The following is a 15,573-nucleotide window of genomic DNA, read 5'->3' as shown; positions in this document are numbered from 1 at the left end:
AAAATAAATAGAATTTTGTAAGTTTTCATTGTCATTGCAAGTCAGGTGAAGCTGGTTTGAGGCATATGATTAAAGAGTGTCTCTTTAAAACTAGTCTGATTGATTACACACAGACACTGTTCCTTCCTGTCCTATCAAGATCGGTTACGATATAACTAAAATTTCTGGCAGCTAAACATGGCTACTAAAGTAATGCACTGTGCTGGATTTGAAAGACTGTAGTCATTACTGTAAAGTTTCACCACGTGTTTATTTTATCTTGTCATCATTTTCTGCTCCTGAACATCCAGGGCTCTAAGCTCCTCTGCCTGTTACTGATTATTTAAAATGCCACGCTGCAGCAGAGGAAAGGTTACCACACGCCCTGGGTCGCTATCCTGCTCGCATCTCTGAACTCAAAGCAAAAATGACTTGTTACTATTCTAAGAGACTGGTGCAGATTTTTTTTTAACAGTGTATATATATATATTTTTTTGTTTGTTTGTTTTAAGAAACCTGTGATGTAAAAGAGAAGATAAAATGTAACTAACAAATCTATTCCAACTGAAATTAAGTATTTTTATATTACTTGGGGTAGTTATTTTTAGGAAGATACGGAAGCTGTTACTAGCTTATTACTTAAGCAACACTGAAACAGAATACAAAAAGGAGTAACTAATTTAAATCCTCAGACTCCTCAATTAAAAAGTTATTACGGGCAGATTGTAAGAAGTTTTCTTTCTGGATTCCGAATTTCATTATCTTAATAAGAACCAAACAAGCAACGTGTAAGGCTTTCTAGTTGTGATGCCCGATTCTCAAACAAAAGAACAAACACCTGCCCCTACCAAGAACCCCTTTGTCTACATAATCTCAATTTTGGGGATCCATTTTTGCATTTATTTTTTTTCTTTATAGCTCCATTGTTGAGTGCTTACTGAAAGGCATAAAGAGCATCTAAAATGTTTGCAAAAATCTACATAGTCACAACATTTACCTGTACAATCCTGAGCAACATAGACTGTTACTCCTCGTAGCTCAGGGTCTCTGGCTTCTTCAACAGCTTTTCTAAGTACAAACACAAAACAATCATCTCTAATTTTAGAGAAATTAACATTAAATAAACACATATTATTTCATTTTTAAAAACAGGTTGTTTTTAATTGTTCTGCTTTTTATTTATTTATTTTTTTAAATTCAAAACACCTTCCATTTCAGATCAGTACAGATGGAGGGTGATTTTGAAAAACAAACAAAACCAAACAAACAATAACACTGGATACCCAGATCCAGTATATATGGCGGTAGTTTTTTTTCCCAAGCAAAGATAACAGTGCCTGGCCATTTAGAAGAAACAATGAAAAACCACACACACATTTAAAAAAAAAACAACCACACACACATTGACTTACAATGAAATTCATATTCATCTACCTAATTTCTTTCAGTTTATAGCAATTTTTGTTTGTGCATCAGTATAATAAAGGCTAAATTTGCTGACAAAATTATTATTTTCAACTTGATAAATCTCTAGTTGACCTCAGTTCATATAACTAGCCACAAATTAGCACCCCATGTCTATTGAAATAAAAGCTAGCACATAAAAGGCTATAGGGTTTCACCAAAACTTTCAAAGACATAATTGCAGTATTAGACTATCCTCAAAAGAATAAGAGTAATGGACCTAAAAACTAAAGAGAAAATGTATATAGATAGTCTGAAGCATGACCATCAATCAAGGACAACATTTGTAAAGAAATTAAACTGTTCAAAATAGAAGATTAGCCTTTGACCTCCAATACATGCTTGCATTAAATGGTCACTATCCCTTTATTTCACAATATATTTTGAGGAATCGTTTAACACAGCCATTCTCAAGTTATGAGAGTGCTATACGTTGTTAGTACTGCTGTAAGGGGAAAGGAGATCTAGGAACGGAAAGCTCTGTGGTGTTTAAAATCACCGGTGGGTTTACGTTAAATGGAATGCTGGGCCAAATTTTTTCCCCGCTATCTATTCGGTAAACAGGCTACTGAAATTTAAAGCAAGCAAAAAGAATTCTGACAGTTTCTGTCATCAGGAAAAAAAATAGAAGAAAACGCACAGGTAATGCTAACGTGCCACATCACTCTGTGCATTTGCATGTATGCTCACACACATCAGAGCATTTCACGATTCGTTTCACTTCGGACGAGTATGTTTGGATGCTAATTATCAAATTGGTCCCTCTACACATACATAGATTAACAGAGGAACTTTCACTTCTGATGCTTAAATGACTTCTTAGTCATTCAGTTTATAGGTAAACTGGAATCTGCTAAGAACGTAAGTATATATGACTATAAAAAACCCCAAATCAGTAATATTCAAAGAAATGGTACATAAAGGCACACAGTATGGAGAAATTTGACTTTCGACTTTTTTTTTAAACCACACTGAATGTCACAGACCCTTTACTTTTACTGTGATATAATTATAATATTAATAGTCCCATACATTTACAGTTTCACAAGAATTTGATATGTGCAAAGAAATGCTGAAAACATCAATTTTAGCTCTGACATTTCATTACACTATCAGTACATTACAGCCCCCAGGTTACAGTATAAAAAAAAAAAAAATCTATAATGTTATGCATGTTCCAAGGTTGAAAGAGTGGTTAGTTTTTAGAACATTTCATTAAATGCAGCGCTACTTAAAAGCCCAGGTTTGGGAGAGACCTTGGGACTCTTACTGCACAACGTACAGGAAAACAGGAATGTTGCTTTTTTCCTGAAATACGACTGAACGGTGGCTCAGAGTTTAATTCCTGTACCTACTGCTATTTCCATTCCTGTCTCTGAAAAAACTCTAGAATTGCTGCTAATATGGACATTTTACAAAGCCAATAATGAACAGCTAGATGCTCAATTAAGCTCAAGTAATCTCATGACACGTTGAAATGCTTCTCCTGTAATGGGCAAGGCACGATAACAACAAAGAATAAAGATACTTTTACCTTAAAATGTGTGCAACAACAGCAGGCCCGTACCAATCTCCAGCAATTTTTCCAGACTTCTTTCCATATTCTATTAGCTGATGTAAGCCAAAAGCTGCCAGCGGAGAGTCGCCAAACCAAGAAATTATTTTTCTATGATAAACTTCATTTCTCATTTCATTGTCGCCACAGTTTCTCCTTAGTGTTCCCCGATGATGGTTTGACAGGATCTTGGGTTCTCTTTCTGCTGTAAGCGATGCTTCGAATGATGCTGTCAGCTTTTTAACTGTATGGGCCGTCCAGGATTCAGAATCTGAATTCTCAATGTCCAACGCATCTGGCCAGACCCAGGCTGCAGCAGGAAATGTTAAGATGCAGATTAGGCTTACTGTTAACTTTTGGTATAATCAGCAAAGCACACCCCCCTCTCCCCCCAGGTTCCTCAGACCGATAATATGGACTTTATGTACCAAGATGCAAATGTCACTGCTAAAACGTAAACAAAGGACTAAACTGCAACATAATTTGCTTTTATTTTCTGCTGTATGACAGGAGAAAAGAAATACAACTAACAGTAAATTTTATTAGCTATTTATGCTATCTGGTGTAGTAGGTTACTCAGTTAATATATAAAAGACGTACCTGACCACAAGGCACAGAACAGAACAATCTTGCATATTAAAAATACAAAAGTTAGCTATTCAGTACCATTTAGTTTTACTCAAGTCAATCAAGAAGCTTCAAAGCCTGGTTTTTATTGTTCTGGTCTGTTAGTTATTAAAAAAAGGCAAAAGTGGGCAATTCCTCATTTAAAACAAACGCTGCTTGCTGGCACAAAGCAGAGCAGCAGAAAAATGCAAAGATTCCTTTAGTCAATACATCTGTCAGTTCTTAGATTTACCTAGCTTCCAAGACGAACTTGTTTAACTATTATTCAGCACGGTATCTACAGCATGCATTTCTAGCAAGAGGTCTCTCTTACAATGCATCATCCTACATGCCTCGTTCCTGTTAACAGCATAATGGTGGTTCAGCACATCTGGAGAACAGCAAGGCTTCACCTGTCAGATGACTCAAAGTCTCTCCCACAGGTCTGAACAACTATTTGCAACATGGAGCACGTGAGGAAGTCTCTGAAACACAGTGAACTTACTGCTAGGCCAGAAAATATTCTGAAGGCCTGCAGGGAGCACCCCAGAGTGCAGTGGGGAAGGCTGCCACAGCCAAGCAAGGAACAACCCCTAAGGACAAGGTGCTCCATGTAACAGCATCAGGGCCCTTGCTACTCCTGTCCTGTGAGCTTCAAATTTAAGCCTGTCTTGAGCACAGGCACTTCAAAGTAAACTTACCAGTGCCTTAATATTTAAAATAAAAACTTATTTACAACATCACTCAGCGATATCTGGAACCTTCCACGCAGCAGTGAACTGTGAGTATTCCAGCTGGTAACTGCAGGCAAGTTTTGCTTTGTAACAGAAACAATACCATTAAACTATAATGAAAACATCTCTGGGAAAAGAGTAAGCGGCAATGAAAAACTTCATGTAAACACTTAAATCTGTTTAAAAAGCTACCCAAACCTCATAAAAAGCTTTCCAAAAGATAATTCACCAGCTGTCAGAAGACTACGTAATGAGAAAAGTAGTCCGGAAAGACCATACATACTCCAATTTTCTACATATTTGGATTGCCACAGAAATACCAGCACTCTGGAATCACCAGATCACTTCCCAAATGAGGATTCATGGGGGACAGTGCAAGAAATTCTTTGTAACCGTAGATTTTACAGATATGAATCTGGGGCTTTTTTATTTTGGGTTACTTCAGAATGAGCCGTTACATCCTCCTACTCACAGGTAGACTTCTGATCTTTTTCTTTTTTTTTTTTTTTTAATATACATATAACAGAAGTTTTATTTAAGGGATTTGTGTTCTCTCAGCAGAAGGATTTTCATATGTTTTGATATCTGCAGTCAGTTGGAAAGAATAACGAATGTTTTATGACTTAGGTACCTACAGCAACAGGAACATTCAGTAAGCTGGTTTGACAGTTCAGTGACGACACTGCCAAGAAGGAAGACTTGGTGACGCAGCTGTCTTGGGACTACGTTCACAGCTCACGTCATATTTGCACATTAAGTACAAAGCATTTTCAAAACAGGCTTCCAGAACTATCTGCTACTAAAACATTCCTAAGGATTCACCAAATGGCTTAGTAAACCATACATCGTATTCTAACTAACGTGTCTGGGTGGCTTCAAGCCCAGAGCTTGGATCATTTTGACAACAGTGGTGACAGAGGGTAAGACTGATTCTTTCAAAGGGGCAATGTGGTTGCTTATGAAAGAGATTGAGGAAAGGAGGATGAAAGACAAGGTGGTTAACCATAAGAACCAAAAATACCTCTACAGAGGACATGGCACAGCTTAGAAGAATGGGGATGGCATGCATGCTAAACCTTTGAAAGCAGAAAGTGTTCCGAGCATTTTAAAGCTACTTCCTTCAAACAGCTGTGACTGAAAGAGTAATTTCAGATAGACAATAAAAAAAAAGGAAAGTTCCTTTGCAAGTACACAGGGAAAGGGAAAAAATGAACTAGTGAAAATTTCAACACAGAATGATGTATTAAAGTCCTTCTATTAACTCAAAATATTAATACTGGCATAAATTGAATAGCGTACAACTTAAAAACTGATAAAAGAACATCGCTTTTGTTATAGCCCACAGCTATGGGCTGTGGAACTCATTTCGACATTCAGAGTTGAAGAAACGAGCAAGATTCAGGAGAATTGGACGTTTACATGGCTCACAGCAATATGTAGATATTAGATCACAATTTTTTGAGGTATTTGACTTCACAATTAGCTTCTGTGGGGTTTCCAGTGTCTTTCTTTGACACAACCTCGTATTCCTTTTTTCAAAAATGGAAGAGTAGATCAGCTGGATCACTGCTCTGTCACAGTACAATCCGGTATTAATGAAAGGAAGCCCAGAACCAAAACCAGCTGGAACTTTAGATTCTGGCCATATAAAGACTGTCACACACTCGACAAAACACCCATGCCTATCACACCAAATATACAGCTCCTCCCTTGTAACTTACCTCTACCAAGAAAATGAAGCATAAGACCTTGAGCCAACAACATTTGACCAGTTCTCAGTGTGCAACCCCAACCACAGTCTGTTGTTAATGCAGACCCCTTTATTTGAGGAAATTCCTCTCTGTAGGTCAGCCATATTCTAGAAATGAAATCTTTACGAAACTCATCAACATTTCCTGAAATCTCCGTATTGATTTTGTCAAAATCGGATCCATCTGTAGAAAGTTCACCAGATTCTGTAAGGCAAAGCACAATTTAAGTTATAACTTGGTATGGGACTTCTGTTACTGGAATGAAAATATACAGGTATTCTATCAGAAAGATAGGGCAAACTTGCAAAAATTAACAATTGCTTCAAATACAAGAAGGGAAAATTGCAGGGCAAAGATATTAGAAATGTTCCAGCTGAAAACTGTCAGTGGAATTGCTGAATTGCAGGTAAACAACTACTTAATTCACCTATAGGTAAATGGTATAATAGAGGCATTCAAAAAAAAAAAAGAAAAGAAAAGATTCTTAGAAAACTGCATACGAAAAACGCTAACAAAGGTGCTGGTGTGTGACTCTTCTTACAGGTATTGTCACTATTTCATTCATGTATTTTTAGAAAATCTCAGTTTGATGGGTAAATTATAGGACTGATATTTACAGAAAGAACAAGACTTTACTGTAAAATCCGAATAAAGCAGGTTAGGATGGATTGTATTAGTGGTGGCGTTCCACATATTTAAATAAGAATTTTCTAAGCTTTTCACATCTACATTCTGAATTCGGTAATTGTTAACGAAGGTCTTTCTAGAGGATTAAAAATATATCCACAGAGTTCTTGCCAAATAAGATTGCAATGAGTTAAGTGCTACATACGTACCATCAGATTTGAAGTGGTAACATTTTCCCAGCAGAAAAACCGGAGAGTTTCTACTGAAGTAAGTTTTTGTTTTCAACACCCAACCTAAAATAAATGCAAAACAAATACAAATCTGTGACTGTAGCATTCCAAAAAGGCATTTCTAATAGCATCTGATTAAGCCAAAGGTAACCCCTTAAAGGGCAATATAGGGAAAATGTAGCAAAAGTGGGTTTTACTTTCATAAGTAACAAAAAGGTTAATATTACAAAACACAGATAAAAATTCTGCCTTGAAAGCTATGATGTTATCCATGTGTGAATATCTGAATGTTAATACAATTGCACTACTGTTTAGAAATTGTTAGGATACAGAAGTACGACAGCTGAGCCTAAGTTGCTTTGTCTCCATTGTGAATTCATTATTGCGTAGTTTGATTCTGAGAGATTCCCAACTCCTCTAATAATATACACAAAGCTTTGCACATGACCAGTGAAAATGTAAGAAGAATACTAATTTTCCTGTAGGATTAAACATGCCTCATTACAACATTACATTGCAGATTTCAGACTCAAAAAGTCTTCAGAAAAGTACTCTATGTTTATTTAACCAACAAATTAAGGTTAAGAACAGGTTAGTAAAAGGGACACTTGGAAATCTGCTTGGCTTTTAAACAAATTACTGACATTCGTCTGTGGAAAAGTATGTTACACAAGCGTGTGAAGTAGATTCGTCAGTGGAGTTTGTGTTTCACACAAATCCTATTTTTTCAAGAGTACACATAAAAATAAAACCTCTGCGCAAATGATTCCATACTATCCCTGTACAAAGGCTATGCAAATCTAGTGCTATTTAGTGCTACTTACATAATGCATGTATCGTTTTCTGAAATAAGCCATTTAAAAATGAAATTATGGAAATCAATTTCAAAAATGGAAAGCTAAACAAGTTTGTTTATTCAGATTGCTTGTTATATCAAAGTTAAAATGGCTTCAAGGGCTATATTGCATTTTTGATCATTAATATTAGTTGTGTTTCTGATTCATGATTCCGATCGTATCAACAAGACAAGTTCCACTCGTTTCAATAGAGACAAGATTTTAGCGTACGTTATTTCACTTACTGTATTTCATGTTGTGCCATGCTGACATAAACTTTGATTTTATCTTTTCTACTTCATCTGTCCCTGTGGCCTCCATATTCAGATTCCAGAGAAAAAGCCATCGCTGTCTTGTAAAACATTAAATTCTGCTGCTGTAAAAACAAAAATATAAACATATCCATGGGCACAGAGCACAGTAGTATCACCACCCACACACTTGGGTACTTAAGCCTAACATGACCAGAAACAGTAATAAACTTGCAGAATCCTCTGCTTCCAGGGACTGAGAAGCAATCACATGTTCCATGAATAAATCATAAAAACATTTGATTCCAAATACCCACTAATAAAATTACAATGCAAAACTAAATAAAATATAATGTTCTCCAACAGCTCTCTACTGCACCACAAACTGATCCAGGGTGTACACCCTGTGCTGGTGTACAAGCACACTTGGTCTAATCTGCAGTGCAATTAAGAGCTGTATTTCACTACTAGAGATTAGATACTATTCTGCCAAAAAGAAAATGGCAAGTAATTTTTTCTCACATCAGGGATTCAGAGCACTGATAAACATATCTTGGCTTTAAAAAAATAGCATTAGTTTCAGATTTCTAGTATTTCTAGTCAAGAATTTTCCTAAGCCCAAGGGTAAATATGTTAGAGGAGCTGACAAAGAACTAGATGTTTTGCTGCATGTGTACAAGGCAGAAAATAATTAACAAAAATCCGTGTAGTAACAGTGACATAATTCTGAACAGAACTAACTTGTTGGAGGGGTAAGATCAGAAGCCGAGCAGAATACTGTCAACAAATCCATGCTTAGTTTACATCCCTTCGAAGTATCACTTGCAGTGCAAAAAGGCTCCCTTCTGATTTGATCATGTTTTCTGCAGTAGTCCAGCTGTATTACAGAAATTAGAGTGGTAAAAGGGTGGTAAAAGGCACTGCCATGCAGATCTTTTTTGTTAAAAAAAAAAAAAAAGCTACAGATTGTCCAAAAGGTGTGGCAGCAGCATGGAAATGCACATTTATTGACTCTCCGAGTTGCAGGACATGATAGACTTTACATTAAAACCACTCTGAATTCCTAATAATAGAAAAATAATATATACTACTTTTATTTATCCCTGTTTCTAAGAAGTCTGAGAAGATGGGACAGAACTCCTTTTGTAGTCCACCTGTACCACTTACTAACAGGAAGTTTGCTGCTAAAAAATACAGCTTCCTTCTCTGAGTGCATTCTGTCAATGATTCACTTTTAAATACTCGGCACAGATTTTCCTGATGATATGAAGTAGCACAAATCCTTAAACAGGTAGGTGGAAAATATTTTTTAATGTGGGACATCAAAAGTTGATAAATAGTGGAACATCACTGCAGACTTCACCATATTCTTAGCCAAGTTTGATAAGAACAAATGAAGAAGTGAAGAAAAGTAAATTATTTCATTTCATTAATCAACCTAGACCAGGAAGACACACCATCAGGGATGTTGTATCTAGAACTTTATCTACCTTTCCATGCGTGATTGTCCACGGAACTGAGATCAAAGCAGATGAAGTCTAAAGCCTGTTACTTCCCTCCAGTGGGAGCATAGGTTCAGGAAGTAAAATGTAACCCCGATAGCATAACGCCTGATGCTGGTATCTCTCGGTGAAGAGAGTATGAAGATGTTGGGGTGCCAACATCTTCTGAGCCTGGAGGTACTCACACTGATGCACTCTTTCTGGGATCTGGAGGTAGGGCATGGAAAATCTTTTGCCCAAGCCTCCCCTAACATGCTTTTCTGTTATTCTATTGTGTTATTTTTTATAAAAGTTCCATCAACAACCTTTCTGACCAAACAAGAGGCAATACAAGCGTAAAACAAAAAAACAACAAAAAAAAAAACAACAAAAAAACTTAAATTAGACTTAATTAAGCTGGGTTTTTGTAGAGGAAGGAAGAAAAAGACAATTAAAGTTGGGTTTTGATTCTTGCCCCCCCCCTTTTTTTTCTTTAGGAAAGAGCAGGAACGACTTTGCATAGTATCACTGACCAGCTGGCAATGTTCATAAGATTAACTTCTTCAGGAGGTGTGTTTGGTCTGGCCTGTCCTCATGTGACCCATCAGAGATGGTCATTTCTGTAGAGGCCAGTGACTGCCATAAAAGCCAGAAACTTTAAAAGCTCCCTCTAGCTAAAATTAGGAATGAAACAAACTCTACTGTTCCTAAAGGCACTGAAGGAGAAATGATGCAATGCGAAAGCAGCTCGTTTTCCTTTAAAAGACAACGGCCATCTCAGCACATTTTTCTTTCAGCCCGTTCCATTTCTTCCCTAGCATTACGCTAAAGATGTGAAAGGGACTTTGAAGAAGACTGCTAACACAAAGCGGACAAATTTATTGCACTTGAAACATACAGGGTTTTCCTATTAGCATGCGAACTTAACAGTAACAGTCCCACTGAAACTACTGGAGCAGTATCAGGAGACAGTCACTGTGAATAGATCCAAGCCCAACAGGCACAGCACAAGCCCTGTTATTAAGTCTCAAGCTAATGGTTTTGTGGGGAAGTTGGCTCACCCAAGAGGTTATCTGGAACATGCGTTATTACCAGGACATTAGCTCAGCGTGGCACAACAGCCTCTGAGCGCACACTGAAGTCCTGTGCTCCGGGACTGCCACCCACCCAGCCTTGGAAGGGGACAGCTGTAGCAAAGTTCCTGCTTTTAGGTGGTGTTTTTTTCTGTTTATTAACAATGGAAAAGCAACCTAACCTGCTGCTGCGACTCCAGTGCAAGGGATGAGCGGGGTCTGAGAGTGACGACCTTTGTTAATTACAGAACGATGACAGCCCTCGCTTTTTTTTTCCAACCTGAAAGGAAACCGCATTAGCAGCGCCACTTAGCAAACCTCACAGAGAAGTCCCTGACGGAGAATAACACGGAAACGTTTACAAATAAACGGGGTCCTCTGTACAGAGCCCCCTCCCCGGCTCTAAGACGGCTCCCCCGTCACCGCTTTGCAGGGGACCCACGACAAACCCCCCTCAGCCCCTCAGCTCGTTCCGGACCTGCCCCGCTCCGGGGCTCGGGGCTCGGGGCTCGGGGCTCGGGGCTCGGGGCCAGCCCCCGCCTCCCGCCCTCCGCCACGGCCGGCCCGGGGCTGCCCGGGGGCTGCGGGGCTGGGCCCGGGGACGCGGAGCCGCCACCGTGAGGGCCCCGCGCCGCCAGCCCTGCTCCCCCCCGGCCGCTCCCCCTCGGCGGCGCTCCGCGACCCGCTGCCGAGCCGCCGCTGCTGGCGGGGCCGCCGCTTACCCCCGCGGTGAGCTCCGTGCTGCGGTCGGCCGGGAGCGGCCTCCCGGTGCCTTGGCCGCGGGGGAGCGGCTCAAGGACTACAGGTCCCGGCGGGCGCTGCGGCGGGTGGAGGCCGGGCGACCGGGCGGTGAGCCCGCGCGGGGCATGCCGGGGGTTGTAGTCCAGCGGGAGGGTGGTTTTCCACAGCCGACCGCGGAGGCGGGAGGGCGCCGCGGGATGGCGGCGGAGGGCGGAGGCTGAGGCGAGGGATGAGCCGGGGCCGGGCGGAGGCTGCAGACAAGCGCCCGGGAAGGAAGGCCCGAGGCGTTTGTGTGACAGGACAGGCCCCGCACAGCCCCCAGTGTGGTGTAAGGACGAGCTGTTCGCTCGTGTGACCCCACTCCAGTAAAAGGGTGCAAAATCCCCGAATTCTGGGGGGGCTGGTGGTATTTAAACCTCCAGCCTAAACGTCTATGTGTTTAGTTGTATGCCAACGCTAGTTCCAGGGTTTTTTTTGTTTCTTTTTTTTTTTTTTAATTCATTTTCTAAAAATGGTCAAGGAATCGCATCTGCTCTCAGCTTCCTAGACTACATGTGCTGAGGGGTTGCTTGTAATCCTTTGTAAAGTAGGTTCTTCATCAATCAGCTGCTTAAAATAATCATTGGATGTATCAGGAGCCAATGTTTGAAAACAGAACAAAACAAAAAAAAAATAAAAAAGAAACGCTACCCCCAAAGAAGTGCAGGATTTGGGAAAGATGGGGCTTGAATTTGCTGAATGTCTGTAAACGATATTATTACTTCACATCCTATAGAAAGGCCGTGTCCCTGCGTTCTCCATCTGCCTGGGACTCCAGCAGCTCAAGTTTGGGTTGATGAAGGAAGTTTAGTGTTTTTTTTTTCCATTTTGTGATTTTACTGCCTTCTGCTGGCCAACAACGATCAGGCTGGGTTTGATTTTTTACATTCAGCACGTGATTATAGCACCTGATCTAAAGTCAAGCTTCAGGAGGATAAATGCCAACAACAGGTATTTCGTGCTGGTTTTTTTATGTGTCATCACATGGATATGATATGTTCCACATACTGGGTCCATAAGTGCAGAAGATCTTGGTTGTAAGGGTGCAAAGCAGAGGACCAACCGTGTTTCACAGATCTAGCTGTTGGTCTGAAGATAGGTTGCAGGAGATCACAGTTCTGCTCCTTCCCCTGCCTTTCAGCTCACTGCTCGCCTTTGCTAACAGCACCTCACTGCTGTGATCACAATCCTGATCTCTTCTGGGGAATCCTTTCTAGCAGTGAGCATCTCCACACAGCAGCGTAGTAACAGCACTACTGTGATAAAATTTGAAAAATCGTAGAAAAAAATGATCACAAGCTGTCACTGTTCCTTTTCAAAACTGGAAAGGAGAGGTAATACACAGAACATTGCACACACACCGCATATATCTTCATATTCCAAGCAAAGATAAAGATTTAAATATAAAAAACGTTTGCTGTTTGTACTAAATTTGTGAAAGACTGTCCCCACAGTCCTGGGTAATCTGTCAGTGCAGAAGGAGACAGGCCTGCCTTCAGAATTTTATGACCTATTTTAGAAATAATAGTTCTTTAAAGTTTCATCTTTGCTTATATTTTCAAAGACAAAGATGAATGTGCTTGTCTGTTTGTGCATGGTCTCGAATATTGAGAGCTCAGTAGCTCTCATGGCTTGGATTTGGGTAAATATTGAACAAAGAATTATTCAGTTGATCAGATGAAATGACTATTCCCTTGCCTGAAATTAGTTGCCTGCACCTTCCTGCTCTGAAATTTAATAACCATGCCCTGATTTGATAGGCCACACAATATGCCATCTGGATATACACTGCAAATCCCTCAGGCAATCAGGTTATGAGAATGAAGATATTTATTTTCTGCTTTTTGCATCAGTCGGATCATGCAAAACAAAGCTTTGATTGCAGAATAATTCCATAGGCAACCATAAATAACTACCTGTAAAGAAAGAGTTTTCTCCACATTGACTAATTCCTATTTCTGTAGGAAAGATTTGCAGAGGGAGTGGGAGAGGGCATATTGCATTCAACAAACTTCTAACAAACATCACAGAGTTTACGCTTTTAGTATTTTAATGCCATAAAGGCCATGCAAACGAACTTTGAGCTCTATTTGTGCTAAATTAATATGGTAAAAGTAACAAAATATTTAAAATCTGTGTTTATGGAGAATTTAATTTGTCTTTCCTTTTTTGGTAGGTAACCCAAACAGGTAACACAACGAAGCAATGCCAAGAAGACTGAAAATTAGAGAAGATACTCTCTGCTTTATGGATCTTTGAGATACCATGGTTACAGAACAGTTACCCACCAAATACTGCAGATCGGTAAGGTAACACCAAATTGGTGGGCAGTTAGGGGAACAAAGCTTCTACTCCTGTATGTGCCACTGGCCTACTAGATCACCTCTGGGAAGTCATCTAAGCATTCATCAATAATCTGCAATATATTTTAAAAAGCCCATTAAATATTTAGCCAACCTGTATGTGCTTTCCAAAATACCCATTTGTGTGTTTTGTAAACAGAACAGACCTTAGGTCAAGGAGCTATAAAGAAGGGAATTTTTCCTCATTTATTTTTAGTTTAATTTCCTAGGGAAGTAAGCCATCTTTGATCTGTTTCCCTCTGGAACGTTTTGAAACCACTCTGCAATTTAATCAGGTTTGCAGAGCCTTGGAGACATTAAATACCTCCGTTTTTTTGTGGAAATAGCTGTTCAAGTAAAAAGAGACCCAGGGATAGGATAAAGGGAGAACACTGGAACCCAGGCTGTGTTAATTGTGTTGCTCACAGTACTACTTGTTAGAATAGGTTACATCAAGGTTGCTCCCACTCATTTAACAACAGAAAACCTCAGACATGCTTGTAGCAGGGTTGTTTGCGTTTAGCAACACTACTGGAAATAGGATGGTTAGATGAAGGATACAGAGCTTTATAAAGATGAGAAGCATTTTTGATTAAAATATAACAGCTATGGACAAGTATTTTGTCTCTGAAGCAAACCCATCTCTCTAGAATGTCACAGGTTTCCCAAAGAAGTTGGGATCTTCAGGGTTGATAGTCAATGCAAGCAAGCAATAAAGCAACAAAGAAAAGTGTATGCTTGAGGAATCCTTTCAGATAACAAAGGATTCTCCCATGTTGCTTCTTGAAATCTTCCCACATGCCTGCACAGACTTGACTATGACTATGCTATCTGCTAAGGGTGGCCCTGAGGTCCTTTTCCAGATCAGACTCACCTTTCTACCAAAGTGTGAATCTGCTCACATGTGCCAGCTGTGTCAGTCTGCCTGTGGAAGCAATTGTGACAGTGGTTTGTGCACCATTCTTGAGGTCATGCAAAATGAAAGGGACAAACCGAGCATACCTCTCCAGAGATTGCTGTTGACGTGTTTGCCTCCACTGATTTAGCCAGCATGGTTCTGCTTGTACCACTTACTCCATCCCAAACCAGATTTCCTTCCCAGGATGAGGCTAGAGAAGAGGAGATGCCAATAGGATACCTGTAAGAATCTGTGTCAAGGCTATGTTTAATTTAAGATCTTAGTTAAATAGAAACAGTACCTAAAAGTGATAAACATTAGCAGAAATTAGTCGAATCTCAGTTGGGAGTACTGCAAGTCTGTAGCCAAGGAGATTTAAGTTCAAGAATCTGTCTATCAAAATGAAGAAATCTGCAAGTGATCATTCCAAGAGACGAAGAATTTAAAAAATGAAGCAGATGTCAAACACTGCTATATGAAGAAGGCTGCAGAAAGGCCAGTGCAGCTGAGGATTCAAATTTCCATTTCTCCTCCAAAAGGAGCTTTTTCTGCAGGAGAAGTACGAGTCTGGCCACCATTCCTATGCAAGTGTCTGCTGGTCTCTCCACCCGCTCCACCTAAAATTGTGGAGGTGAGTCCAAGAGGAGGGGAGGAACTGCACACCGCTGCTGTTTCCCCCATCTTCTGAGAGCACCAGCGCCTGGAGCTGCTGTTCCCCAGAGAGGAAGCGTGATCCTGCTGTGGGTCAGGCTCAGGCTGGGAAATTTTGCTCTAGGCAGGAGACTGTTTTATGCATAGCTGTTGTGCTTCATGCAGTAGTTGACATGATTTGATTCAGTGTCCAGAACTCCATGTAGCTCCCTTGCCATGTGTATCTCTTGTGATCTTCTGATGGTGGTGGTGATGAAGAACATTGTTCCCTCTAAATCTCATCTTTGAAACGCTAAACTCAAGGCACGTTGGCTC

At 40.1% G+C, this 15,573-nt stretch overlaps 1 protein-coding gene across 4 annotated transcripts in view; it reads right to left on the bottom strand.

Annotated features, from left to right (window-relative positions):
- ATG4C (autophagy related 4C cysteine peptidase) overlaps positions 1 to 11,525 on the bottom strand; it is a 28,465-nt gene extending 16,940 nt beyond the window's left edge. The window contains exons 1-8 of one of the 4 annotated variants that reach the window (XM_050712200.1): positions 11,310 to 11,415; positions 10,770 to 10,867; positions 8,775 to 8,910; positions 8,028 to 8,158; positions 6,926 to 7,009; positions 6,060 to 6,293; positions 2,978 to 3,308; positions 977 to 1,047 (exon numbers count right to left, since the gene is read on the bottom strand). In XM_050712200.1, coding sequence (XP_050568157.1) covers positions 977 to 1,047; positions 2,978 to 3,308; positions 6,060 to 6,293; positions 6,926 to 7,009; positions 8,028 to 8,103 — 796 coding nt within the window. In that variant the 5' untranslated portion in view covers positions 8,104 to 8,158; positions 8,775 to 8,910; positions 10,770 to 10,867; positions 11,310 to 11,415. Of the gene's footprint in view, positions 1 to 976; positions 1,048 to 2,977; positions 3,309 to 6,059; positions 6,294 to 6,925; positions 7,010 to 8,027; positions 8,159 to 8,774; positions 8,911 to 10,769; positions 10,868 to 11,309 lie in introns of all 4 variants that reach the window. The other 3 variants (XM_035564466.1, XM_050712201.1, XM_050712202.1) reach the window with 3 other exon arrangements.
- Positions 11,526 to 15,573: the final 4,048 nt, after the last annotated feature.

This window comes from Cygnus atratus, chromosome 8 (genome assembly GCF_013377495.2).
Source record: "Cygnus atratus isolate AKBS03 ecotype Queensland, Australia chromosome 8, CAtr_DNAZoo_HiC_assembly, whole genome shotgun sequence".
Taxonomy (NCBI): domain Eukaryota; kingdom Metazoa; phylum Chordata; class Aves; order Anseriformes; family Anatidae; genus Cygnus; species Cygnus atratus.
The sequence above is the reverse complement of the archived record's forward strand: the minus strand, read 5'-3'. Positions and strand labels throughout refer to the sequence as shown.